At 42.0% G+C, this 27873-nt stretch overlaps 1 protein-coding gene across 4 annotated transcripts in view; it reads right to left on the reverse strand.

The window, feature by feature from the left end:
- SERGEF (secretion regulating guanine nucleotide exchange factor) overlaps window positions 1–27873 on the reverse strand; it is a 170770-nt gene that overhangs the window by 41705 nt on the left and 101192 nt on the right. For 2 of the 4 annotated variants that reach the window (XM_084855047.1, XM_084855048.1), the window contains exon 10: window positions 25517–25553. In XM_084855047.1, coding sequence (XP_084711173.1) covers window positions 25517–25553 — 37 coding nt within the window. Of the gene's footprint in view, window positions 1–17032; window positions 17440–18733; window positions 19524–25516; window positions 25554–27873 lie in introns of those variants that run through there. The other 2 variants (XM_084855050.1, XM_084855049.1) reach the window with 2 other exon arrangements.

The following is a 27873-nucleotide window of genomic DNA, read 5'->3' on the forward strand; positions in this document are numbered from 1 at the left end:
TTGGACTTCCAAAAGGCTTTTGACAAAGTCCCTTACCGAAGACTCCTGAACAAACTTAGCAGTCATGGAATAAGAGAACAGGCCCTCTTATGGATCAGTAATGGGTTAAAGAACAGAAAGCAGAGAGTAGGAATAAATGGTAAATTCTCCCAATGGAGGGAAGTAAATAGTGGGGTCCCACAGGGATCTGTGTTAGGACCAATGCTCTTCAACCTGTTCATAAATGATCTGGAATGAGGAGTAAGCACTGAAGTGGCCATGTTTGTGGATGACACCAAATTATATAGGCTGGATAAAACAAAAAGGGATTGCGAAGAGCTCTAAAAGGATCTCTCCAAACCAGGAGAATGGGCATCTAAATGGCAAATGCCATTCACTGTAACCAAGTGTAAAGTGATAAACGTTCGGGCAAAAAATCCCAACTTCAAGTATAGCCTGATGGGATCTGAGCTAGCAGTGACTAAGCAAGAAAGAGATCTTCGGATTGTGGTGGACAGCTCAGTTAAGATGTCAACCCAGTGTGCAGCCAATGTAAAAAAGGCAAACTCCATGTTAGGCATAATTAGAAAAGGAATTGAGAATAAAACTGCCAATATTATACTGCCCCTATACAAACCTATGGTGCAACCACACTCGGAATACAGTGTACAGTTCTGGTCACCACACCTAAAAAAAGATATTGTAGAGCTGGAAAATTGCAGAAAAGAGCAACTAAAATGACCAAGGGGATGGAGCATCACCTGTGAGGGAAGGTTATGACAGCTGGGGTTGTTTATCTTGAAAAAAGGAGGGTAAGGGGAGACATGATAGAGGTGTACAAAATTATGCATGGTTTGGAGAATGTGGATAGAGAGACCCTCTCCCTCTCTCAAAATTCTAGAACCTGGGGTCATCCTATGAAGCTGGTTGGTGGAGATTCAGGACAGATAAAAGGAAGTACTTCTTCACACAGTGCATAGTTAAACTGTGGAATTTGCTACTACAGGATGTAGTGATGGCCACCAACTTGGATGGCTTGAAAAGGGGGTTGGACAAATTCCTGGAGGAAAAGGCTATCAATGACTACTAGACTTGATGTCTATGTGCTACCTCCAGTACCAGAGGCAGTGAACCTATGCACACCAATTGTTGGGGAACGTGGGCGGGAGGGTGCTGTTGCACTCATGCCCTGCTTGTGGGTTCCTGGTCGACAGCTGGTTGGCCACTGTGTGAACAGAATGCTGGACTAGATGGACCCTTGGTCTGATCTATCATGGCTCTTCTCATGTTCTTATGTTCTTAAATAATAAATACATGAATAATAAAACGTAAAACTAACATGAAAGAATCTAGAATTAAAACAATAAGATATAAAAATATGCATTTTAATAAAGTGAAGTTTTATGAACCCATTGTGACCCCATATGATTTAAAAACTGTTACATGGCTCATTTAAGGGTTCAGACCTCACAAAACAAACTGTTCCTGGGTTGTTAACTGAATCAGAAATGGCACAGCTGTGGCTCATGCATCCCACTCCTCCCACAATTCCTGTGGAATTGCCAGGAATAACCCAGGAATTGCCCAGCATTACGTGTGAACCAGCTCATTCCGTTGCAAAAACAAAACCTAAACCTCATAGTCCTCACTGTTATGCCATTCCCCAATGTTCCAAAACAGTCAGTGTTCCAAAATCCTGGTGTTATTTTGACTATCCACCTTAACTTACTGCTTTAAAACCACATTTACAAATGGCTCTCTAGGAAGAAGAGAAATAGGCATTATGGGACAAAACAGTAATAATACAGGTTTTCTATATGGATTTTCAACTAAACAATGATTATTTAAACAGCCTCTTAATGCTCATCTATCTTTACAGAATGATGGCTTGTCTTTTATACCATCTGCCTCTCACACTGGCCAAAATGAGGCTGTAACCATAACCAATGTGTAAGATGTGTGAGAAGTGCACTATATTTTTTAAAAAACAAGCTGTTATATGCAGTAATGAAACCACAACCAATAGGAAACTGAAAATGCCATACAAGCAAGCTGACAATCCCATCTTTGATTTCTCACATGCAATAAATCCAGCCTTCACAATACTAAGAGGAATGCAGCAAACCACTGCCAACCAGCCATTGCAACGAGTACTGGGATTTGCTGCCATTTGCATTGCACAAAATTTGAACTGCAGCTTTAAAGGCGCTTTAAAAATGCTGTCACGTTGCCATTAAATCCTAGAACATGTATTTACTTAGTTTCTGTTTTGCTCTAAATGTTCTGAATCCTAGAATGTGTATTTACCTAGTTTCTGTTTTTCTCTAAGCTTGAGAATGAAACCACAGTGCTTTCCCAATGACGTTTCACAATGAAAAATTAAAACACTGATCACATGATGAAACTTAATCTGATTTCTCCACCTCAGAGCTGCCCTGTTATAGGAGGAAACAAGCCCCTTGAGAAGAGGGGGAAGACTGTTCATTTATCAGTCTCTACTACCGCGCATCCCCCGACCTATTTTATTACTAAAAATAGCTCTTCTTAGGTCACTACTGCAAATTGAATTCTGCTGCTTCATTGCCCACTGCATCTCACTGAGCTGCATCACACAGAGCATTAAGAAGGTTAACCTATAGGCTGCCAAACCAATGCAACTGGTCTTCTGGAAAGAACAGACATTCAAAACACATTACCTAATAGACTTTGGGTAGAGGGGTTTTTTATCTTTGTGAAATTATGGGCTGTTTGTATCTAACATGACATGACTGTTAGAGAAACTTTATTTTATTTCTATTTTGCATTTCAATTCAAAAGGATCTCCAAGGCAGCTTACATAATGTAAGAAAATGCTGGTTGGGGAATACTACATATTTCTGTTATAAAAGTTACATATTTCTATTATAAGCACCACTTATGGCTCAGTCACATTAGGGAGACTGTTATACTTTTCCTGAAGAAATTACAATGTGAAAAACAAGATAGAACAGGGGCGTAGAAGAAAGGCAGCACAATTACATGCATGACATCAACAGTGAAATAAGGAAGAGTACCTGCCTGGATGGTTCAGACATAGGAAGGATGAATGGCAGAACTATGTCCTTTCTAAGGACTGATTCTTACAACCACTTGCCAAATTTGGTCCTGTTCAAAGAGTACTAGCTAATTTCTGTTAGCAACCGAAGGCACACCAGTCAATGGGACAAAACCAAACAAAACACATTCACTTTTCATTTATATGTTTTGCCTCTGTTTTTAAAACTACTGCTGGATTATATGTGTTCATTAATTAGGGAAACAGCTGGAAACATACAAGTGTAGGTTTAACAAAAATCACTGTCCTTTCTTTCAGCTCATGAAGCTAGAGTGTCCATGGCATAAAAACTGCACCCTAACAGTGCAATCCTATACATGTCTACTCAAAGGTAAGACCCATTATGTTCAATGGGACCTACTCCCAGTTAAACGTGTATATGACAGCAAGCGAAACTTCCAGTATCAAAGTTTATATCAAACTGTGCAGTATCGGGACAATACCCCTATAATGCCTTCACACTGAAGTGAACAAGGACATTTCCATCTTCAGCCAAGTCCAATTCAAACACTGATTCACCCAGACTGACGCTGGGTTGCAGAATCAAATGGGGGGGGGGCAGCAGGAGTGGAATCTTGCTTATTGTACAAATGAGGTCAGTGAGACTTCAGCAGTGCTATTTATTATGCAGAAATAGCGGCTGTCTTAAGGGAAAAGGTGAAATCTGCTCTTCTTGAGTCTGGGCCAGCAGCACTGAGTGCTGTGCCACATTGAAGGTAGCTCAGATCACCATGTGTCAGCTATATTCTTCACAGCATTTATATTAAGCTGTGTAGTTTATGGAGACAGGAATCCAACTGAGAGGAGGCACTGCCTTATCAGGGAAATATTATAAAACAAGCACTGGGGTTGTGGGGAGAAGATTAAGAACCTCAGGAAGAAAACCAGCTGTGTCCATCTGCTGATGGAATGGCATCTGCCAGCAGAGCGAGTTCCCTTTCTAGCCACCACCACCCATCTGCTTTGGAGGGTTGGGGGACTGTCTGGAGCAGAATTTGGGAGCACACAGGAGGCTGTTGGGTGGAGGAGAGGATGGAAATGTTCGGTGCATGAGCAGAAGTCTGCTGCTTGTGTGATGCTGGATGAAGCCTTCAGGTACTCCAACGCCACTTTCAGAAATATAGAACCTAAGAACATAAGAAGAGCCATGCTGGATCAGACCAAGGTCCATCCAGTCCAGCATTCTGTACACATAGTAGCCAATCAACTGTCCACAAGCAGGACATGAGTGCAACAGCACCCCCCCACCCATATTCCCCAGCAACTGCTGTGCATAGGCATACTGCCTCTGATACTGGAGGGAGCATATAGCCATCAGGACCAGTAGCCCTTGATAGTCTTCTCCTCCATGAATTTGTCCAACCTGCTTTTAAAGGTATCCAAATGAGTGGCCATCACTATATCTTGTGGAAGTGAATTCCATAGTTTAACTATGCGATGTGTGAAGTACTTGAAAAATGTATCCCTATCCACTTTCTCCACACCATGCATAATTTTGTACACCTCTATCATGTCTCTCTTCACTCACCATTTTTCTAAGCTAAATAGTCTCAGATGTTGTAAGCTTTCCTCATAGGAGAGATGCTCCACCACCATGACCCCCTTTTCTGCACTTTTTCCAACTCTACAATAGTCTTTTGTACATGCACTTACCAGAACTGTACACAGTATTACAAGTGTGGTCACACCATAGATTTGTATAAGGCAGTATGATCTTGGCAGTTTTATTTTCAATTCCTTTCCTAATTATGCCTAACATAGAAATTGTGTTTGTTTGTTTGTTTGTTTTTCACCACAGCTGCACACTGGGTCGACATTTTCAACAAGATGTCCACCACAACCCCAAGATCTCTTTCTTGGACAGTCACAGCTAGCTCAGATCCCATCAGTGCATACATGAAATTGAGTATTTTTGCCCCAGTGTGCTTCACTTTACACTTGCCTTACATTGACCAGCATTTTAATGCCCATTCTCCCAGTTTGGAGATGTCCTTTTGGAGCTCTTCACAATCTCTTTTTGTTTCAACCACCCTAAATAATTTGGTGTCATCTACAGACTTGGCCACCTCACTGCTCACTCCTCATTCCAGATTATTTATGAATAAATTGAAAAGCATTGGTCCCAATACAGTGGGGACCCCACAGTTTACATCCCTCCATCAGGAGAATTTACCATTTATTCCTACTCTCTGCTTTCTGTTATTTAACCAGTTAATGATCCATTCACATCTTCTAAGTTTGCTCAGGAGTCTTTGGTGAGGGACTTTGTCAAAAGCCTTTTGGAAGTCCATGTTGATTCTTTTTTGGCAAGGCTTATCCTTCTATATGTTTACTAATTTTATCTTTAATAATGCTTTCAAACAATTTACCCAGAACAGACATTAAGCTAACTGGCCTGTACTTTCCTGGATCACCCCAGATCCCTTTTTAAAAACTGGTGTTACATTGGCCGTTCTCCAGTCCTCTGGTACACGTTACATATTTTTGTTAGAAGATCAGCAATTTCACATTTCAGTTTTTTAAGAACTCTGGGATGGATACTATCTGGGCCTGATGGTTTATTAACTTTCAATTTGTCAATAAAATTGAGAATTTCATCTTTTGTCACCACTATTGCCTTAGTTCCTCAGACCCCCTTCCTGAAAACAAATCTATTGGATGGCTTCTAGGATCACCAGGCACTACCTATATAATTATATCTGCATCTAGAAATTTGCTGCTCCCCTCAGGGGTTTTTTATATCATAGTGAGATAACCAATGCCTAAATAATGGAAACAAAGGGATGCTGGTTACCTGGGGATTAGCAAGCTAAAGCTATTCAGTTTTCCCAAGGTGTGTATGACGATTGCTCTGTTCATATAAGTGTTCAGAAGCATTTTTTTGAACAGCAAGCACTTAATCATTGGGCAGCCATCTGGATTATGAAACTGTCCAGTATCCCAAGCCATAACTAAATTGTCCTTTAAAACCAATTAAGATAAAAGCTCTTTGAATCTTTCAATGGCTATGATTTTCTGTCAGTCCGAAATAAAATTCAAAAGGTGTACTGAAAGTTTCTGAAACACAGGGCCAAGCCAACTACAGTGTAATTTCAGAATGATAATAGATGTAGAAAGAGGGGGGCATCAAGGTGGGGAGAACTAGAGCTTCTTCACACATTATTATTAATCCCCTTAAACAGAGATTAATCTCCATGTCAAAAAACCAGGAACCTTGCGAAGTATGCAATGAAATGCAAATAGCTTATTTCGCATAGAACATTGGTAACTTGGTGCACATGGCAGCTTCCTGATAGGCACAGAGTCACACACCACCATGCATGCATTACAAGGTTCATGTCCAATGCAGCAAGTAATCCCTTCCCGGTATACATACAAATACCACCCAGTCCTATGCCTGTTTATTTGGAAGTAAGTCCCATTGTGTGTATAGGGGCTTGCTCTAAAATAAGTGTGCATAGGACTGCTGCCTTAGCCTTGCTCTTTTAATTAGTAAGAGTTCCCTTTGTCATCAATACTTGTCATGAAGCAATGTCTGGAGTATGAGACTTTTGCAAGGGTAGGGTCATGCAGGCTAGAGCAAAGGGAATGGGCAAGACTCACAGTGCAAACTCCAGTGTATTATATAAGCTCAAGAAGGCAGCCTATGGCACAGAAAACAATACATGAGAGCAGAAGTGGTTGCAGAATGTTCAAGGAGTCTGTGGGAAATCTTGGTATTAATGACATGGCATAACATGGTACTGATAATACGAGGAGACCACAGGATGCAGATAGGTAAACACCAGCAGGGAAGGATGGGCAGAGGATACAAGGAAGACAGGGTCCAGGAAGAAGCACTGACCTGGGCAAGTTGTTTTGGTGGCCTCCCCGTCTAGATCAGCCCTTAGGTCAGAAAAAATTAGGGAATTAAAAGCAGTATAGTAGACTACACAACAAAGTGGCTACAAGGAAGCCATGTTTTAATTATTTATTCTTTGTAGTGAGGAGCAAACTGTCACGCTGACTTTGGGAACACAGAATTAGAACCAAGGGAACATGACTGAATGATCAACACTGAGGTGGGGAGAAATTGTAGTTGGCCTTTGGTTAAGTGGAATGATGAGATGGCCTTATTTTAACAAGGTAGGAAACAAATTGGATGTGGCTCCTCCAGACATTGTTGGACTACAACTCCCATCATCCTTTATCATTGGCCATGTTGGCTGGGGCTGATGTGAGTTGGAAGACTGCAAGTTCCCCACCCCTGTTAACTCTTAAAAACCTGTTTGCCCATGTTGTTGTTGTTGTTCAGTCGTTCAGTCATGTCTGACTCTTCGTGACCGCATGGACCATAGCACGCCAGGCCTTCCTGTCCTGCGCTCTCTCCCAGAGTGTGCTCAAGTTCATATTCATTGCATCGGTGATGCTATCTAGCCATCTCATCCTCTGCCATCCCCTTCTCCTTTTGCCTTCAGTCTTTCCCAGCATCAGGGTCTTTTCCAGAGAGTTTTCTCTTCGCATTAGGTGGCCAAAATATTTGAGCTTCAGCTTCAAGATCTATCCTTCCAATGAGCACTCAGGGTTGATTTCCTTTAGGATGGACTGATTTGACCTCCTTGCAGTCCAGGGGACTCGTAAGAGTCTTCTCCAGCACCACTGTTCGAAAGCATCAATTCTTCGGTGCTCAGCCGTCCTTATAGTCCAGCTCTCACAGCCATACATTACTACTGGGAAAACCATAGCTTTGATTAGACGGACCTTTGTCAGCAAGGTGATGTCTCTGCTTCTTACTATGCTGTCTAGGTTTGCCATAGCTTTCCTCCCAAGGAGCAAGCGTCTTTTAATTTCATGGCTACAGTCACTGTCTGCGGTCATCTTGGAGCCCAAGAAAGTAAAATCTGTCACTGCTTCCATTTCTTCCCCTTCTATATGCCAGGAAGTGATGGGGCCAGATGCCATGATCTTAGTTTTTTTAATGTTGAGTTTCAAACCAGCTTTTGCACTCTCCACTTTCACCCTCAACAAGAGGCTCTTTAGATCCTCTTCGCTTTCTGCCATTAGGGTGGTATCGTCTGCATATCAGAGGTTGTTGATATTTCTCCCAGCAATCTTAATTCCGATCTGTGATTCATCCAACCCGGCGTTTCTCATGATGTACTCAGCATATACGTTAAATAAGCAGGGTGACAGTATGCAGCCTTGTCGTACTCCTTTCCCAATTTTGAACCAATCGGTTGTTCCATGTCTGGTTCTTACTGTTGCCTCTTGACCCTCGTACAGGTTTCTCAGGAGACAGGTAAGGTGGTCTTATACTTCCATCACTTTAAGAATTTGCCATAGTTTGTTGTGATCCACACAATCAAAGTCTTTAGCGTAGTCAATGAAGCAGAAATAGACGTTTTTCTGGAATTCTCTTGCTTTCTCCATGATCCAGCGAATGTTGGCGATCTCTAGTTCCTCTGCCTCTTCGAAACCCAGCTTGTACTTCCGGTAGTTCTCGGTTCGCATACTGCTGAAGCCTAGCTTGTAGGATTTTGAGCATCACCTTGCTGGCATGTGAAATGAGTGCAATTGTGCTGTAGTTTGAACACTCTTTGGCGTTGCCCTTCTTTGGAATTGGAATGTAAACTGACCTTTTCCAGTCTTGTGGCCACTGTTGAGTGTGCCAAATTTGTTGGCATATAGAGTGCAGCACTTTAACAGCATCATCTTTTAGGATTTTAAATAGCTCAGCTGGAAGACTGTCATCTCCGCTAGCTTTGTTGTTACTAATGCTTCCTAAGGCCCACTTGACTTCACTCTCGAGGATGTCCGGCTCAAGTTCAGTGACCACACTCTCATGCCTATCAGGGACATTCAGATCTTTCCTGTATAGTTCTTCTGTGTATTCTTGCCACCTCTTCTTAATCTCATCTGCTTCTGTTAGGTCCCTGCCTTCTTTGTCCTTTATCATGCCCGTCTTTGCACAGAACGTTCCCTTGATATCTCCAATTTTCTTGAAGAGATCTCTAGTCTTTCCCATTCTGTTGTTTTCCTCGATTTCCTTGCATTGTTCATTTAAGAAGGCCTTCTTGTCTCTCCTTGCTATTCTCTGGAACTCTGCATTCAGTTGGATATATCTTCCCCTTTCTCCCTTGCTTTTCGCTTCCCTTCTTTCCTCAGCTACTTGTAAAGCCTCATCAGACAGACACTTGGCTTTCTTGCATTTCTTTTTCTTTGGGATGGATTTCGTTGCTGCCTCCTGAACAATGTTACAGACCTCCGTCCATAGTTCCTCAGGCACTCTGTCTATCAGGTCTAATCCCTGAAATCTATTCCTCACCTCCACTGTATATTCATAAGGGATATGATTTAGGTCATACCTGAATGGTTTAGTGGTTTTCCCTACGATCTTCAATTTAAGCCGAAATTTTGCAAGAAGCAGCTCATGATCTGAGCCACAGTCAGCTCCAGGTCTTGTTTTTACTGACTGTATAGAGCTTCTCCATCTTTGACTGCAAAGGACATAATCAATCTGATTTCGATATTGACCATCTGGTGATGTCCATGTGTAGAGTCGCCTCTTGTGCTGTTGGAAAAGAGTGTTTGCTATGATCAGCGTGTTCTCTTGGCAAAACTCTATTAGCTTTTGTCCTGCTTCATTTTGTACACCAAGGCCATGCCTGCCTGTTATCCTGGTAATTTCTTGACTTCCTGCTTTAGCATTCCAATCCCCTATGATGAAGAGGACATCTTTTTTTTGGTGTTAGTTCTAGAAGGTGTTGTAGGTCTTCATAGAACCGATCAACCTCAGCTTCTTCGGCATCAGTGGTTGGGGCATAGACTTGAATTACTGTGATGTTGAATGGTTTGCCTTGGATTCGTACTGAGATCATTCTATCGTTTTTAAGATTGTACCTCAGTACTGCTTTTCCCACCCTTTTGTTGACTATGAGTGCTACTCCATTTCTTCTAAGGGATTCTTGCCCACAGTAGTAGATATGATGGTCACCTGAATTAAATTCGCCCAGGCCTGTCCATTTTAGTTCGCTGATTCCCAAGATGTCGATATTCAATCTTGCCATCTCATCTTTGACCACCTCCAGCTTACCTTGATTCATTGATCTTACATTCCAGGTTCCGAAACAGTATTGTTCTTTACAGCATCGGATTTTCTTTTCACCACCAGACACATCCACAGCTGAGTGTCCTTTCGGCTTTGGCCCAGCCGCTTCACTCTTTCTGGCGCTACTTGGAAATACCCTCTGCTCTTCCCCAGTAGTATATTGGACACCTTCCGACCTGAGGGGCTCATCTTCCGGCGTCAGCTCTTTTAGCCTTGTGATACGTTCCATGGAGTTTTCTTGGCAAGAATACTGGAGTGGGTTGCCATTTCCTTCTCCAGTGGACCACATTTTGTCAGAACTCTCTGCCATGACCTGTCCGTCTTGGGTGGCCCTGCATGGCATAGCTTATGGCTTCACTGAGTTACGCAAGCCCCTTCGCCACAACAAGGCAGTGATCCATGAAGGGGCTGTTAGCCCATATTTTGGCCCAAACATTTCCAGCATCTCTCCCACCAGCAATACATGTTCCTGATGCTGGTGAAGAAACGCTGCTTATGTTGGGGCTGATTCATGGGATAAAAGGCTTTTAAACATTATGCCTGCCATGTGAAAAACATAGGGACAGGAGGAAGTATCCTGGAAGTGGTCATGGCTAGCTGGCTGGAACCCTAAACAAGAGGACGCAACGCTGCAATATTTTTTAAAGCAGCCTGCTTGGTTCACAGCCTATGCGGGTATGGGCCAAATATTTAATTGTGATTTCATTACTATTCCTTAAGGAGGTAGATGGCATTGGATTCTGGAACTTATTTCATCTTTGGTAGAGCACGACCTTAAAGCTCTTCCTATATTCAAATCAGGGCAAGCTGGGACTAACAATATCCATCTTGGAATATGAAGCAGCAAGCCTGGGAAGGGCACACCAGTTTATCAGAAATAGGCAAATGTTGTACCTGTCTTCACACAAGTGAATCAAAGATGAGCATTAACTGAACTTCAGTGCCAGGTAAGGCACCAGAAGAAAACTTACAGGAAAAGATATGGGAAAAATAGCATGCAGGGTGTTAGCCAGGATGGGGCTACTACACCAGACAGATAGGCAAGATCTCAGTATTCTTCTTAGATTATTTTCTAGTCAACTTTCTGAAAAATACTTAAATCAGCCTATCTAGATTACTTTCTTAAACCTCAGTGGTGGCCCACTGGGCTCAGGAAAGTTTTTTGACCCCCCCCCCATGTCATGAGAGCTTTCTCCGCCCCTTCCTCTGGAGCATCAGAAACGTCTAAAGCCAGGGCCAGGATACTTGGAGTTTAATTAAGTTTCCCGTTAGGGTGAATTGGCAGATGAGTTGCCATCGTGGGTTTAGAATCTACCATATTTGGAAGGAGTTTTCCTCCAGGTAACATTAGCAGTGGTTACAGAGGTTGTTTCTCCTTCCACGGAAGCATGGAGCTGTGAGAGCCCCCTCAAGCTATCTTAAATTTCTGTATTGTATTCCAGGTACTTTTCTATTATTATTATTATTATTATTCATACACACACACACACACGAAAAATGAAACTACAGCACAAGCCTTGTAACTGTTTCCCCTTCCATTCCTTCTATTTTTAACTTTAATGTTGTTCATAACGAACTGAGCAATGATTATGGTGAACTGGAGCATGTGGTAAGTTCAAATGCTTTACTTATTCACAGGCCACTGATTCTTTTATATACCACTAGAGTAGGCCAAATATACTTCCACTCCTTTGGACCTTTAGAGACTTTCACTTTTTGTCTATCAGGGCAAAGAGCAGAAGACAATCTTTCCATTTTCAAACAAATAAATACTTTCCAAGAGAAACCTGATGCAATCTGCAAACAGATTTTATTTTTAGAATATTATAATCCAGCTGAATCTTCTGTGCCAAATGGTTACTAGAGAAGCAGGAAACCAAAGGCGGATGTGGGGAGGCTCATAAGACCTAATTCTCTGGTGGGAAAATCAAAGCGGTTTTAATTAACATCAGAGTACCTCTCTGGAAAAAATAATAATCAGGACACAAAAAGGAACTCTGAAGTTGAAAGACAACAGCAAATCTAAAGCTAAAGCCTGATTACACCATGTGAGAATCCAGCTGGTTTTTTCCAGGGGGGCAACTGTATTAGCCAGTTGTAGGGATCTGTCAGTTCTGCTTTCTCCTGCATTCAGATTGTTTAAAACCTCAAGTTCTTTCTCTCCTGAATATGAAGAACTCTGCAAATTTTGGTAAAATAAACTGAAATGAAATTCTCACCCATCTGCAGCAGTCAAATTCAATAGGTACAGCTATTTCCAGCAAAGAGAGGACAACAATGTATCTGCCTGCCATGCAGCTGTTAAAGATGAGGAGCCGGTCAGAAAAAAAGGCAGCAACCCTAATTCAACACTAACATGAGCCCTGTTCAGGCATTCTGAGGCCGCTTCTACATGAGGCATTTATTATTGGCCACTCATGGAAGTTTGCAGGCCCAGTACATGACGTCATCAGCATCCAGGGCCCCTCCCACCCTATCCCCAGTGTAAGCTGTCGCAATTTAAACCTCTTTTAATTGAGGTTTGAATATAAACCATGCGATGTAGTGCTATTTTTCAGCCACTAGATAGCGTTGTTTTTCGTTCAACGATATGGAGGCGCTGAGAAAGGACGTTTGGTCACATTCACAGTCTAAAGAGCCAATCGTCAATGCTCCACAGAAAAGGAAGTAAAATGCTCCACCGGCTCCCAATTTTTCCTTTAATGCAGAGCAGCTCAGAAAGTGTGTTGTTTAAACATGAGAGGAGAGGAAGCATTCCAGCACTGCTCCTCTCCTTCCTCATTGTTGTTGTGGACAATCAGCGTTCAGAATTGTGTGGAGTGCCCCCACGGATAGCGGAAGCTTCAGACAGTCGCCTGCCATGTGTACAGGGCTATGAGAGCAACGATGGAAGGGGAGGAGGCTAGCTCTCCTCCTCCTCCTCACTTGTTTAAACAACATATTTTGAGAACACCTGAATAGGGCTATGGTTGAAGAGACAGGGATTCAATCCAAAACTTTCAAGAGCTTAAGCACTCAAAGCTCTGGGCCTGGATGGATGAATCTATCCATTTCAGTTTCTCCTGCGTTCATTTTTTTAATCTCAAGTTCTTTTTGTCCCAAATATGGACAAATTCTTATCAAAACTGAAATGAAATTCTCACCCATCCCGAGTTGGTTGCAGCAAAACAACACAGTCTTGTGGTACCTTAAAGATTCATGCTTTTGTGGACTGGAGTCCCAGGTGCATGAAGTATTATCCTCAGTAGGTATACACACATGGGTATAAAGGAAAAAAAAATAAACATTAAGGTCAGATGGAAAAGAAATGTAAAAAATACATGTGACAATTATGTCCAAGCTTAAATGTACACAAAATAAGCATAGTGACCATTCACAGCAGCAGTAATAGATAACAAACATTTTAGCATTGCCAAGATAATTGACAACTGTAGCAGGACAGAAACCCATTATCTCTATTTAAGAAGAGGTGATAGAATTTGACATTTTGATAAGTTGTAATCCAGCAGACCAATCGTTTTAACATCCAAAATTATAGCTTTGAACACACTAAATTGATGAAAGAAAAACTGGTCAACAGGTCTGGCTCCTTTATCAGACAAACTGCCATACTGTTGTAAGCCCAAGCTATAGAACTGGTACAGTTCTTCTCCACTTTTACTGGAAGGATGTCTGCACATTACATCTAATGTTTTTCCATTCAAGCATCTCCTTGCAATTTATGCAGATATGGATATGGAGACAGAGTTGGCTGCAGATTGGTTTGTGTCTCTGTTAGATAAATCTCCTGATGCTGGTGGGTAGCATTTTAGATTAAGGGGCTGTTTTTAAGTGAGAACCAAGAGAAGTATAACTGATCACGATATGCTGTAGATCATTGATTTTCTATTGAGAGCAGTTTGATCTGGGAGTTCTAGGTGATAAGTGCTACTATGTCCTTTCTTTTTTAGGCCTGACCTACAGTATACAACCTGTGTGTATCTACTGTAGATACAGAAAACTTCCATCTTTGGGTTTTGTTTGCCCTTGTGGCAAAGGAGTAACAGAAAATTTAGACCACTATCTCCTAAAATGATAAAGTACATCAAGAACTGAGGGATAAATCGATCCATCCAGTAACTAAAATTAGTTTTTTCACACCTGTCTTTAATGATGCTACTCATTTTGAAACAGAAGGAAGAGAAACATAACAGAATGGTTGATATTTTTCACATTTGGTATATATTCAATGTTGGCAAAAGGGAATGGAAAAACAAAGGGGCTGCATATAGTTGCCACTCTCTTAATGATGGGTAGAAGTATTTTTCTCTCTTCATCTTTGGTATGCCTTTTATATGTAAATTCAATAACCCAAAACCTATGGCTTATTAATTATTACTTATTTAATACATATTTAATCTACCCAATAATTAATATTCTCTGGGTGAATTACAACCAGTTTACAATTTAAAAAAAAGAGTTAGGGCTATACAGTTTTCAACCAAGCATCAAAAAGCAGGGAAATTGTGGGCTAAGGCTCACAAGCCATGCTAGGAAGCGTTGCTGTCCAACACATCTGCAGGGCACCAGGTTGGGAAAGGCTGCCCTCAAAAAAGAGATGTAGGTGGCCCTAAGTTGTTCATCATCAGTTTTCCACAACCCCACAGTCACCTCTGCATATCATATTCTCCATCCTGTCCACATGATTTATCTGCTTTGGGAGAATGAGAATTTCACTTGCGTTTTCTGTTAAGGCTTGTGAGCCTTAGCTCACAGTTTCCCTGCTTTCTGGTGTTTGCCTGAAAATTGTATAGCCTCTTCACACACAAAAAGCAAGCCAAACCATCTTGTTCCTGGTGCCCTCCTGCTTCTGATCAAAGGACAGACTCATCAGTTTTTAACTGTTAGTCTGCATTTCCCTTGATTTCCTCTCTCCTAGGGGCTGCAGAATTCCTAAGACTCTGTGAAAAGCTTGAAGGTGGGAGTGGTTACTTGTCTTTATCAAGCAATGCAGTGGCTTCTCTTTACTTTTTAACTCTTCCCCCACTTTCACGTGTGACTGGGGGGGGGGGGTGTTTTTAAAAACTGGTCTTTCTCCCTCCAGATCTTCCTGAAATTTTCAGGGTATGTAAAAACAACACTTCTTTCTCGCTCCTGAACCATTTCAATTTTATAAAGTTTAGAACAACACACCCCTGATGACCATTTTACATGATGGAACCTTGAGGATGTTGGGTTTTTTTACAGATGGGCCTTAACAAAGGAGATACTAGCATGTCTCCCTTAATTTAAAGAAATGTTTACACTGAAGATTGAATATGTATGTTGTAGATCAAAATTTTAGTGGTGTATTAAACATTTTTTTGGAATTGATCTTATTTTATTAATCTAACCTCATTGTAATTTTTTCTTCTTCACTGTTTAGTGGCAGACCATTATGCCTATGGAACCTAGAGATTGCATATAGCCACCATGACTACTATTCATTGACAGGCTCATCTTCCATTAATTTGTCTAATCCCCTTTTAAACACATAGTTTTGCCGTTGGGTGCAGATTTGCATTGCAAAAAAGGGTCATATTGCAACAAATTGGATGTTTTTTTGCAATGCAAATTTTAGGCACCAAGGCCCCTATCCATATTGGGACTACAGCAGAGGGCACAAGAGGTTAAAGCCCCCTACCCCAACACTAGGGTCACAATCTGGATCCCCTGCCCCTTCATGCTGGCGGTTTGTGTGTAGTTTGGCCCTAAACTAGTGGTCCCCAGCACATCTTGTGGCACTGAATTCTATAAACTATGCACTGTGTGAAAACATGCTTCCTTTTGTCTGGCCCAGCTCTCCTGATAATCAGCTTCATTGGATCACTCCACCTTCTAGAGTTATGAGAGGTCTATCCACTTTCTCCACATCATCCATATTTTCATATAAAGCTCTGTCAAATGATCTAATCAGTTCAGGATGGGGTGAGTGGGAGAAGTGTTGCATAACAGTGTTGCACAAAGTGTTGCACAAAAACCTTCCATCAATTGTGATCCAGCTCCTCACAATTTCCATCAAAAGCAGAGTGTGAGTGACACTAAGACCATCACACTACTCATCAATGACAGTCACCACCAGATTTTTGCTACAGGGGAAAAGAGCATTGGTACATCTGTCTCTTAAAACTAGCTGGTAATGATACATTGTCACTGTCAAAAAATTGACAAATATGGTGTGGTAGCCTGGAGGAAACTGAGGGCACTGGCCATTTTTAACTGCTAGTCTATCATTTGCATACAGTTTGTGGTTTTATTTAAATATTAATTTAATTTAATTTTTCCTCTGCCAAAAATCAGTATGGATATCTGGTCTGGGATGGCTAATGGAGCAGACTTTCCAAACCTGGCACGGCTTGTGCTGCTTAACACTCCCTGCCCCTGTTCTTAAAAGAAAGCCAGTGTGTTATATTAGACAGAGGGTTTCTCCACACGAGGCTTTTATCCCACAATTTACCACTTCTTCTTCTTCTGGATTCTTTACGGGATTTTAAATCGTCTCTTTACAGAGGTGGTTTTTCTTTAATGCTACCTGCCATTTCCACTGGTTGGGTGGAGCCTGGTGGGTTGTTATCAGATGTCAGCAGCATTGTACGCCAACTGCCCACCCCCTCCGGGGTTGCCCCTCCCCCCTCTCCGCATGAACATCTATTGCCTCCGATCCCTACCTCAGCAACTTCTATATACAATCCACAGTACTGTATATAGAGGCAGAAAATAAACATTACTGTGCACAAAGAAGGAATGAAACGTTTAAAAAATGGAGGAAAAAGGAATAGAGTATCATTGCTGGTCTTCATGACACTGAAAAAAGGAAGACACATTAAAATCATGACATTGAACTGCGTTCATTTGATATTTCTGTGTATTTCATAAACATATCTGCAGAGTTGCATTCCCCACAAAGCCATATCATATGGTAGAAATGTTGGCACTATGGGAAAATGATGCATATCTTGATCCAAACTGGAGAGGGAGACCACACTAACAAGAACAAACTTAAGGCTGCTGATAGGCAATATTTTCTCTGCATGGATATATACTCATGAAAAGGAAAAGTATACCCATGTCCATTGTGTAAAAGGTGTACATGTGTTTGAAAGCCACAGTACACAGCAGCTTCCAAGGATGTGTACATGCAGCAATATGGTTTCACTTATGATGGTACGCACTGGTTATATTGACTTGCCATATGTAAAGTAGGGTGGTACACAGTCACAAGGATCTTGTTAGAGCTGTCTTCACTCAGTAATACCAGCCACTTCATGAAAATTAAACAAAAGATGCAAAATGAGGCACAATTCCTTGGAAATGTTGAGCAGATTATATAGCACGTGGTAACATTCACCACCAGACCATGTCGGATGGCTTCAAAATCCTAATAAATCAAATGATAAAAATCTAAAAATTCAAAGGAAAAATCATTGGGTTGGATCCAAAGATTGTGTGAGCAAAAAGCCATTTGCAATTGATATGTCCTATGCCCTCCTTCCTTCTACAAAGTCTACCTGGACTGCAGGTGATGCTCCTGTCATGGCAGACTGTGGGGGAGGGGGGAGGCTTGCCAAAAAAACCTGTTGGTAGAGCTTCACTTTTACAAAGTGCCTCTGCCTGATTCAGGGCAATCTCCCTCCCACTGATCAGTGGGACAGAGACACTTTTTGAGGGTGCACACAGCTGCACAGGACAGGACAGGACAGAACTGTTCCACAAGGGGCTTCCACTCGTGCTACCTTTGGTTCCAATTCTCAGCAACTACTGTATCAAGTGAAGAGCAGGATCCCTTCCTGTGTCAAAGACAGTGACAGAGAAATGTCTTCCACCACCTCTGACAACCTACTGACTGAGTCCAAGATTTGTGGCTCACGTAAGGAGCCCTGGATAGAAGACCAACTATTCCCCTTTACTATTTATTAGCAAAATCCATTCTCTGGGCAGGAGTCACTGGAGAGACATCTGTCCTTCCATCTCACACCTACAAAAAGACAACCCTGTTTCCCCAAGCCTGGAAATACCACGGTAATGTAGCTTCCAACAAAGCCAAATAACAACGTGTTGGGAACAAGACAACATGTTCCAAGCCTTGTGAATAAGTTTCTCTGACCAGCTTTCTAGAACTTCAGATTAAATTATTACAATGGCAGCTCCTAGGCTTATTCTATGAGTCACTGAAATTCACAGATTTATCCTGCTGGTGGTTACCATACATGTGGGACTTACAGGCATTCATCAAAGCTGAAACCACCATGTTTAATTTTGTTACTGAGCTTTTTGAACCAGTTTGCTGCCTGTTAGCTTCCCATTAAAATGTAGCTTTCTATAAATGGGCACTTCCTATAAAGATATATGTTCTGCATAAAAAAAATCTCCTGCTTGCACTGTGCATTTTTCTATTGTATGAGAAGCTTGCGTGCATCTATTTCATTGTACATACACATGGCTTGAAGCCCCAATTGGTGATGGATTTTCTCTTCAGCTTTTTCTGTATATTTTTGGTTCATCCCAACTCCAGATCTCAGAAGTAAAAGAGCAATGCTAGTTATAATTTTGAGTTTCATATATGCATTTTAATTATGGATCCAATGAAAATAGAGTCAACACAAAGGAAGAGCTAAATGAATTCTCTAGTAATATTCTTGGCATGTGAGGGTGCAATTTATGGTATCTGGTGGAAAACAAAGATAACAACTTGTAAAGCAGATCTGCAACTGAGGATTTGTTGATTTGGCATTGATTAAGAAACACTGCCACAATATAAGTAAGTTCCATACCTTTCTGTTGGGAGTTCTTTTTTCCCATCTCTTGGAGATAGCAAGCATAATTGTGGACAGTTGCATATTTGTCACATTTATTTAAACTGTGCTGTGATCAGCTCAGCTCAACATCTCCTTTTCCTTACTTACATTGTTTGCTAGTTGGGTTCCATTAATTTATTCTGTATTTAGATTTCCCACCTATTTACTCTTTTGTTCTGCTCAGTTTTCATTTGCACGTGCTCATTAGTGCTTTTAAACTGAGATGTTGTCTCAATCAGATCGCATTCCAGTTAATATTTATATAACTGTAGAAGGGCTTCTAAACCACAGGTGTTGAATGGCTACTCCTTTCTGTTCCCCTCACATTAGCAAGGAAATAACACACAAAAGGGCAAGCAATTACAGACAAATTTCAATGGCCAACTCATATAAATGCTAGGATGAATAAATAATCGGTGGTTGTTAGGAAGAATCCCTGCAAGGTGCCCTTTAACAACTTATGGCTGTGATTAGGACTGCAATGAGAAAGGAGAGGGTGCTGTTAACATGCCTCCATGCTGGTCTTCCAGGAAGCTCTTACAATACAGACCTAGTGAAAGCAGAATTTATCATGTATAATAGATAAAAGTAATAAAATGGCATGCTGAGCTTTCTTGCTATACACAAATGCTCTGCACTATGCTGAAAGATTCCCCCAACTATTAGAGCAGTATGAAAAAGAAGCAGAGAATTTATGATTATCTCCTAGTGACAGTCCATCAAGTCCCCTGGGATCGCACGTCAGACACGCGATCAGGTCTCCTGCTTTATAAGGCTGCCACAAACATTTAAGTAACACTGTCAGCATAACGGAGGGATCTGTCCATCAGGCAGCCTCAGCCTTGGTTCCCAACTGGTGTTCATTCCACCCTGGAATATGCCTTTCATAATCTGTTAGGAGTGTTTCCTGGGCCAAGGCTTCTTACCATAATATAGCTCAAATCCTAGAACTTAACTGAGAATAAAAAGAGCTTGTGGAGTAAATAGGCAAAAGATTCCTTTTACCTTCCTTCTAAGAAAGAAGAGGAATAAAATTCTGCTGTGTAAGAACTGCATCTGCTCTTCTTAGAACAATGATGATGATGATGACGACGACGACGACGACGACAACGACAACAATGATTTCTATCATACCCAATTGCCTGGATCCAAAGATCCCATGATACAAGTGGAAGGCACTCCTGCTCATGAAGGGCCGGGAAGGATTCACCCATTCCTCTTCCTATCTGCAGATACCCTCAACCAGTAGGGCAGGGATAAGGACCTCTGGCCTGCAGGCCTAATCCAGCCTGCAGAGGTTCCCCATCCAGCCCGTGGAACCTCCTCCAGAGGGTGGGGCCCGGCCACAGCTGAATTTACTGCAGCAGTGATGGCAAAAAAAAGAGCAGCAGTTTTGCAAGTGAACAAAGCATTTGAAGAGTGCACAACTTGTTTGCAGGCAGAATTCTACTCCCAGACGCCCCACAGGAGCACAATTCTGCTTGCGAACAAGTCACACGCTCCCTGCGGGCCTTACCTGCTTGCAAAATTGCAGTTTTTTTGCTGCCCCAGCAGCAACATCCAGCTTCAACCTGGAGGTGTTCCAGGGTGTGTGTGTGTGTGTGTGTGCGTGCGTGCACACACAAAAAAATCTTGACCCCCAGAAGTTGCACACCCCAGGTCTATGCATAGAGAAGACATCCATGACTGACATGTAGCCATCACCTGCACAACCTCAGGGACAGGGCCAGCAGCATGGCCCCACAGTCCCCTTCTACACGACATGCGTACTCATGCAATTCATGCGTGAAGGGGGCTTGTTCTTACAAAAATTAGTATAGAAATTCACCTAGAGCGAAGCCTCACCCGTTGTCAAGAAGGACAGACACTCATCTTCCTCATTTGTTCACCTGGAAATCTTCCTTCCAGTTGATCCACTAGTCTTTTGTTAGGTTTGTCTTTCTAAGACTATGGCCGGGTTTGGATGATCACCGGGGGTGGTTTTCCCCGCCCCCACGTGCTGGTCGCATGACTGGAATTACTTTAATTACCCATGCCACATCGTGGGTTACCATGTCGTCTGAACCTGGCATGCGGAACAGGCATAGTGACTTTTCACCCACCCAACAAACCATGGCTTGCAATAGGGGTAGCAGAGTGGGTGGAAAGTCACTACGCCCACACCTGCTGGATTCGAATGACACAGCAACCCGCAACTGGTAATTAGGGCAAACCCAGCCACAGAACCAGCATGTACAGCGGTGGGGGAAACGACCAACGCTGCATTGTTTCCGTCGTTGATCGGCCAAACCTGGTCAGTAATGGGTACTGGAACTCTGAACTCAGTGAGATCTCATAGGGACAACACCCTTGCTGGGATACACTCCTGGAGTTCCCAGCTTTCATTGCCCATCTTTGCACTCCCTCATCCAGTGATCTATGCCTGGAAAAGATCTGTCACACTGCCTGCAGCACATCCACCACTTTCACTTTTACTCAGCAACCCATGATCAGTGTGGAATTCCTGCTCTTCCTGCCACCTTTTGATCAGATCATAAGGAAGGAAAACTGCTCCTTCTCTCCTCCCCCTTGCCAGTTACACTACTTCCCCCTCTCATATCCTCTGTCCGCTAAAGCGTAACAGTATAGATGTCTTGTGCTCACCGCCGTGTCACTCCTTCTCTAGCACAGCCTTCTACAGTTCACCTGTAACTTGCCTTTTATTTTTGCTCTATCACTAAAACTCCTTTTCTGAAAAGATCTGACCCAACCTTTGTTATTCCCTCTCAGGTACCTTGCAAGGGCACTCTGCTAACTAAAGTTATCCACACTCTTATGTATTTTATGTATAAGGTATGTGATCTTATGTACTTCCGTAAATGTGCTACTTTCTGGGCCAGGTCTACTGGACCAACAGCAGCCTCCATGTTCCAGAACGGCTCATTCCCTAAACATGGAAAGGTAGGTTTCAGACATGTAGGCCTGGTTCACACATTATGACAACCCAGAGAATGGGTTGTCGTTGAATCATGGGTTGTTGTTACGTGCATACCTTGCACTATGGTTTAACTATGGGCTGGTTCGCACATCACAACAGCCTATGGGTTAAACAACCCATGGGCTGTCAAGGATAAGCAGGAAAGCCAGCGCACCCGTTACAATCAGCTTCTTCGTAGGTTGCTTACTGTGACATATGAACCTAGACCGCTGGGTTGTTTATGGTCTAAACAACCCAACGGTTAACCCAACAACAAACTATGGGCAAATCACTGGTTTGTTTAGCCCCTAAAGAACCCAGCAGTCCAAGTTCACATGTCACACTAACCAACCTAAGAAGGAACTGATTGTGGGTTGCTGAGTAAAAGTGAACATAAGAACATAAGAACAGCCATGCTGGATCAGACCAGGGGTCCATCTAGTTCAGCATTCTGTTCACACAGTGACCAACCAGCTGTCAATGGGAAACCCACAAGCAGGACATGAGTGCAACACCACCCTCCTGCCCATGTTCCCCAGCAACTGGGGTACATAGGCATGCTGCCTCTGATACTGGAGGTAGGATAGAGCCATCAGGACTAGTAGCCATTGATAGCCTTCTCCTCCAGGAATTTGTCTTATCCCCTTTTAAAGCCATCTAAATTGGTGGCCATCACTACGTCTTGTGGTAGCGAATTCCATAGTTTAACTATGCGCTGTGTGAAGAAGTGCTTCCTTTTATCTGTCCTGAATCTCCTATCATTCAGCTTCATGGGATGACCCCAGGTTCCAGTATTATGAGAGAGGGAGAAAAATGTATCCCTCTCCACACCATGCATAATTTTTGTACAACTCTATCATATCTCCCCTTACTTGTCATTTTTCCAAGCTAAATAATCCCAGCTGTTATAACCTTCCCTCAGCTGGAAGTGGTGCATGTGCTGCAGGCAGCATGGCCGCTCTCTCCCACTCATCCCCAACAGCCCATGAGTTGTTTAGCCTATGGGCTGTCGTGTCATGTGAACCAGGTCTAGGGGTTGTTAACCACAAACAGTCCAGAGTTCACAACCCAACAACAAACAATGGGTTCTCTTCCTGGGTTGTTTGTGGTTAACAACCATAGTTAAACCATAGAGCAGGGTTTGCATGTTACAGCAACCCACAATTCAAAAACAACCCACGATTCAATAACTCACCCCATACTCTGGGTTGTTGTTATGTGCAAACCAGGTCTTAGAGAGACACATGTCCTGAAAAAGCATGGTAATATATCAGAGCAGATGAGGGGAGTCTTAGGTTGGCCTTAGGCAGCCTTCACCAAACTACAGTCCCTCCAGAAGTGTTGGACTGCAACTATATTGTGTCGGACTACAACTGGGAATAATTGCTGATGATCTTGAAACTTCAGTCATCAGTTCCAGCTTTGATGAAACTGATTAATATTTTTAGTGAATTGTCAGGCTATTCAATTAATTGGTCAAAGTTGGAAATAATACCAACTGGAGATAGGATATACTCTAGTATATTAAGCTGGCAATTTCGACGATGCTCAGATTTCCTTACTTATTTGGGGATAATTATCCCTAGAGACATATCTCAAATGATCAAGTTCAGTATAAATAAGTTGATTAATGATATTTCACGAGATACCAATAGATGGGCATCTTTAAAGCTGAGTCTATGGGGTAAGGTTAATACACTTAAGATGAATACTATACCTAGAATTGTTTATGTTATACGTGGGATCCCTTTACTTATACCTGGCAAATATTTCCAAAAGTTTAATGCTTTGTTTCAGAGATTTTTTAGGGGGGAAGGGTTTCTTTCCACCAAGAATATATTTGAAAGGCAACTTCCAATTAAAGAAGGTGGGTTTGGTTTTCCAGATCTTGCTACATACCATTGGGCTTATCTACTGTATTGTACTACATTTTGGTCTTTTCCACTTAGACGTGATTTTCCACCCTGGTCAGTTTTGGAATCTTCCTGTCTGGAGCCTCTCTCCAAATTGATGGTATTAGGTTCTTGGCATATTAAGGTGGAGACAACTTTTTCCACAGTCAAAGAAGTGTGGCATATAATGTCACAGCAATTACAGTTTGACCCATTTTCCCATGTCAAATTGACTTTATGGGAAAATCCAGACTTATTGGAAAGAAAATTTTCTTGTGGGAGATCTGGACAGATAAGATGATTTTTACTTTGGATCAATTAGTGGGTACTGATTAAGAGTTTTTGCCATTTTCAGCTTTGCGAGATAAATTTGATTTGCCAGCTACAGCTGAATGGCAGTATTTGCAATTGCAGTTTTTGTTAGAATCTAGCTTAGGTTCTGCTGCTTTCAGTGCTTTGGAGTCCCCTTTGCTGGTGGAAACACCTACTGAAGATGACCAGGTACATGGACCCACAATTCATGTTTATAAATACTTATTATCAGTGAATATGTATGATACACAGGGTCTTCAACAGGAATGAATAGGGAATTGGAATGTCCTGTTTTGCCTAATCAATGGACTGCTGTCTTAGTGTCTGTATCTGATATGTCTACGAACCTTCAGTTATGCCTTATCCACCAAAAACCTTTGTTTCGGGTTTATTGGACACCACAATGTCTCTTTAACAAAGGCTGGTCTAAATCAGCTAATTGTTGGAGGTATAATGGAGTTACCACTTCTTTTATTCATATGTTTTGGAAATGCCCAATAGTGGCCTCCTTTTGGGTGGAAGTTATCATATAGATAAACTTTGTACTGGAAAGCTCTTTAATATTTACTGACGTACATGTTCTTTTAAATTATTTACCTGCTTATTGGAATCTAACACATGGTCAGCATAACTAGATTTTTCATGCCCTCTTGACTGCTAAAAGACTGATATTACAACAATGGAAGGATAAAAGCTGCACCTGTAATGCAATGGATTGAAGACCTAACAATACTAGCAACGTTTGAAAGAGTAGTATATAGGTGCAAAATGGATCTATATATGGATATTTGCTCTGCTTTTACTGAAGTTTATGTATAATCCATTCTGTCTTTTCTTTTCTTTTTTTTAGAATACTGTAATATTTGGAAATGAGGCTTTTAAAGCATGTAGTTATACTTGCGAATTTCTTTTCTGTTTGTTTTTGTTTTCTTTCATTTGGTTGAAGCTCACAGTAAATTAAAAAAATACAACTGGGAATAGTAGTCCAACACATCTGGAGGGCAGCATGTTGGGGAAGACTGGCCTGAGACATGCCCAGAGTGGACTGCAATATCTATTCCAGATGTCATAGCCCATTCTGGAGTTGGGAAGAAACCTTTCTGAGCAGAGCCGAAGAGCTTTTCTACACAAGCCTGTTAATCCACTGTATCTACTTTCAGTTTCATTTGAAATCCAAGCACTACATGAAGAGTGTTTCCTTTTCTGTTTCTCCACTATATACCATCTAGGTGGCACTGTGACGTAGTGGCATAGCATAATTACACAAGCGGAAAATGTCTATATGATATGTCTGATATATCTGGCATACATGATGCATTCTCATTTCATCTCTAACTGAAAAAGGAAGAGTTCAAAGCATCAGCTAAAAATCAAGCTACTTACCAATTATTGCTAGACTGTGCTCTGAACCACATGCAATCTGCAAAAGAAATAGGAATACAATGGTAAACAGATGACTTAGCAACAGATCTTATTACCATCAATGTAGTTTGTAATCTTGCATTAGAAATAGTTGCGGTGTACTAAACATACACCTAAGTCCTATACAATTTAAAGCCAAACAAAACAGTGATGAAAGAAAATCTGTATCATTGGTTTAGATTCAGACTTTGTCTCCCATGGACAAAAGAGATCTTTGGTCCATGGAAGGCCTTTGATCCAGTGGAGGAATCCCACTGGTGGAATAGGGAAAGAGGTAATTTTGTCAATTCCTCCTTGTGCAGCTCCCTATGCCCTCTGGACCACTGGGGGACTCTCTGGAATAGCATTGGATTTGGCACTGAGGGCTGGAGAGGGAAGTGAAAATTGACAAAAATTGCTCCCCACCCACCCCGGTCCCCCACCCACCCAACTTCCTGCTGGCAGAACCATCCTGAGTGGAATTCCACTCAGGGGATGCTCCCACCAGTGGGAGTAAAGTCTGGATTCAACCCAATATATTTTGAGAATATAAAACTGTTTATATTCTTCAGAGGCCTAACAAATGAGTTGCAGCTCACCTCACAGGGGTGCCATTTCAAGTTTTAATAGTGGGGCAAAGAGGGGGTATAGGTTCAGCAAGATTCATAGCACAATCCTATGCCTGTTTACCAAAACTTAAGTACCACTGTGTTCAATGGAGCTTACTCTCATGTAAGTTGCAACATAACGGTCTATCCTCAAAGTCCCATCTTGAATACATTCAACGTGAAACCGGGGGGGGGGGGGGATGCCTATTTTAGGAGCAGCTGTCATAATTATTTTCATCATTATACCTCATAACAACAACTATGGCAATGTTCTCACTACAAGACAAACTCTTAAAACACACGGGGGGGGGGGGGAGAGCACATTTCCCTAAGACCAGAGATTTGTGCCCTTGGCCTGCATATCTAATTCATAGGCATATTTAATTTTTCATAAGTATGACCAATCAAAGAGGAGAACCAGTGAGCTGGCCAGAGCAGATGCTCCCAAGGAACCACTGTATGTGCTCTGCACTGCAGAGGTGGGGTGAGAAGATAACCTGCCTCCTGGCAAATCTTATTTTCTAGACTCAGTATGACACCACTTCCCACCCCACCCCCACCTCAAAACACTGGTATGGCTGCCATTCATTTTATCAATAATAAGAAATACTATACTTTATCTGATGTTCACCAGGGGGAAACCAAAAGCATAATCCACAAATTATGCAAATATTACATGGATCACATGGAGACATCTGAGGACAGGAAGTAACAAAACTACAGATCTGATCCCAGGCTCAAGAAGGCAAGAAGCATATAGAGGAGCTTGGCATTTTAACCACTAGCCTTCTTCAGACAACAAATGAGGATGCTCAGATGGGGGTGGAGTTGAATGCCATCCCACTTCCTTTCAGGTGAAGCTAAAACAACTTCTTTTCAGCAGACCTGAGTCTGGCCTAACTTGCAATGAAACCATCCCATTTCCTTTTTTTTCTCCCACTTTGAGCATTGCAGATAAGGGCTGCTTCCAGATAGAGCCCTAACAGTGAGAAGGCATTGTGCAGCTATTCCAAGTTTTACTCTGTAATGGATTTTCTGCAATTAAAAAGAAGGAAAAAGCAGTGGGAAAACATGGGAGGGTTACAAATGGAAGATGACAATGTCTGGAACCTTCATAAAATTCTGTGAATGAGGCAGGGCAATGAACGCCTTGTCTGGAAGCACCCTAGACAAACAACAATCCCGAAATACAACAGAGCAGCCAAACACAGAGCCCCCATTGATCATGGAAAGGGGCATGCCTCTTTAAAACCCAAAATAAACTCTTGCATTGTGAAACAGAGGCCCTACTTACATTTATGTATTTATTGCATTTCTATATTGCCCAGTAGCCAAAGCTCTCTGGAAGTGATGAGCCCAGGGACTAAGACAATCAACATAGCGTACACAAATTCAAGACCGGAATAATCACCAGTGTGTTCCATAGAGAGAACACTGCTAGTGCCATTCACTTGATACAGGAGATGCCCCTCACACTCATGCTGTCATGAAGTGGAATGCTAATCGAATGGCTTAGTACAGCGCTCTATAGAAATCCAAATTACAACTGACTTTGATCTCTCCTCAGTGAATTGTTGCTTTAGCTCTTCAACAACTCATTGAGCATCTTCATTACGATACAAAGGCCTCTCAGTTAATTTGCAGCTGAAAGAAAAGAGGTTGGGTAGAGCAGCACAGCCTGACCAGAACAGGGTTTCCTTACTATCATAGGGATGAGAGGGTATTTTCTTC

Source organism: Heloderma suspectum, chromosome 1 (genome assembly GCF_057233095.1).
Source record: "Heloderma suspectum isolate Gila_16-S chromosome 1, 16-S_ref, whole genome shotgun sequence".
Taxonomy (NCBI): domain Eukaryota; kingdom Metazoa; phylum Chordata; class Lepidosauria; order Squamata; family Helodermatidae; genus Heloderma; species Heloderma suspectum.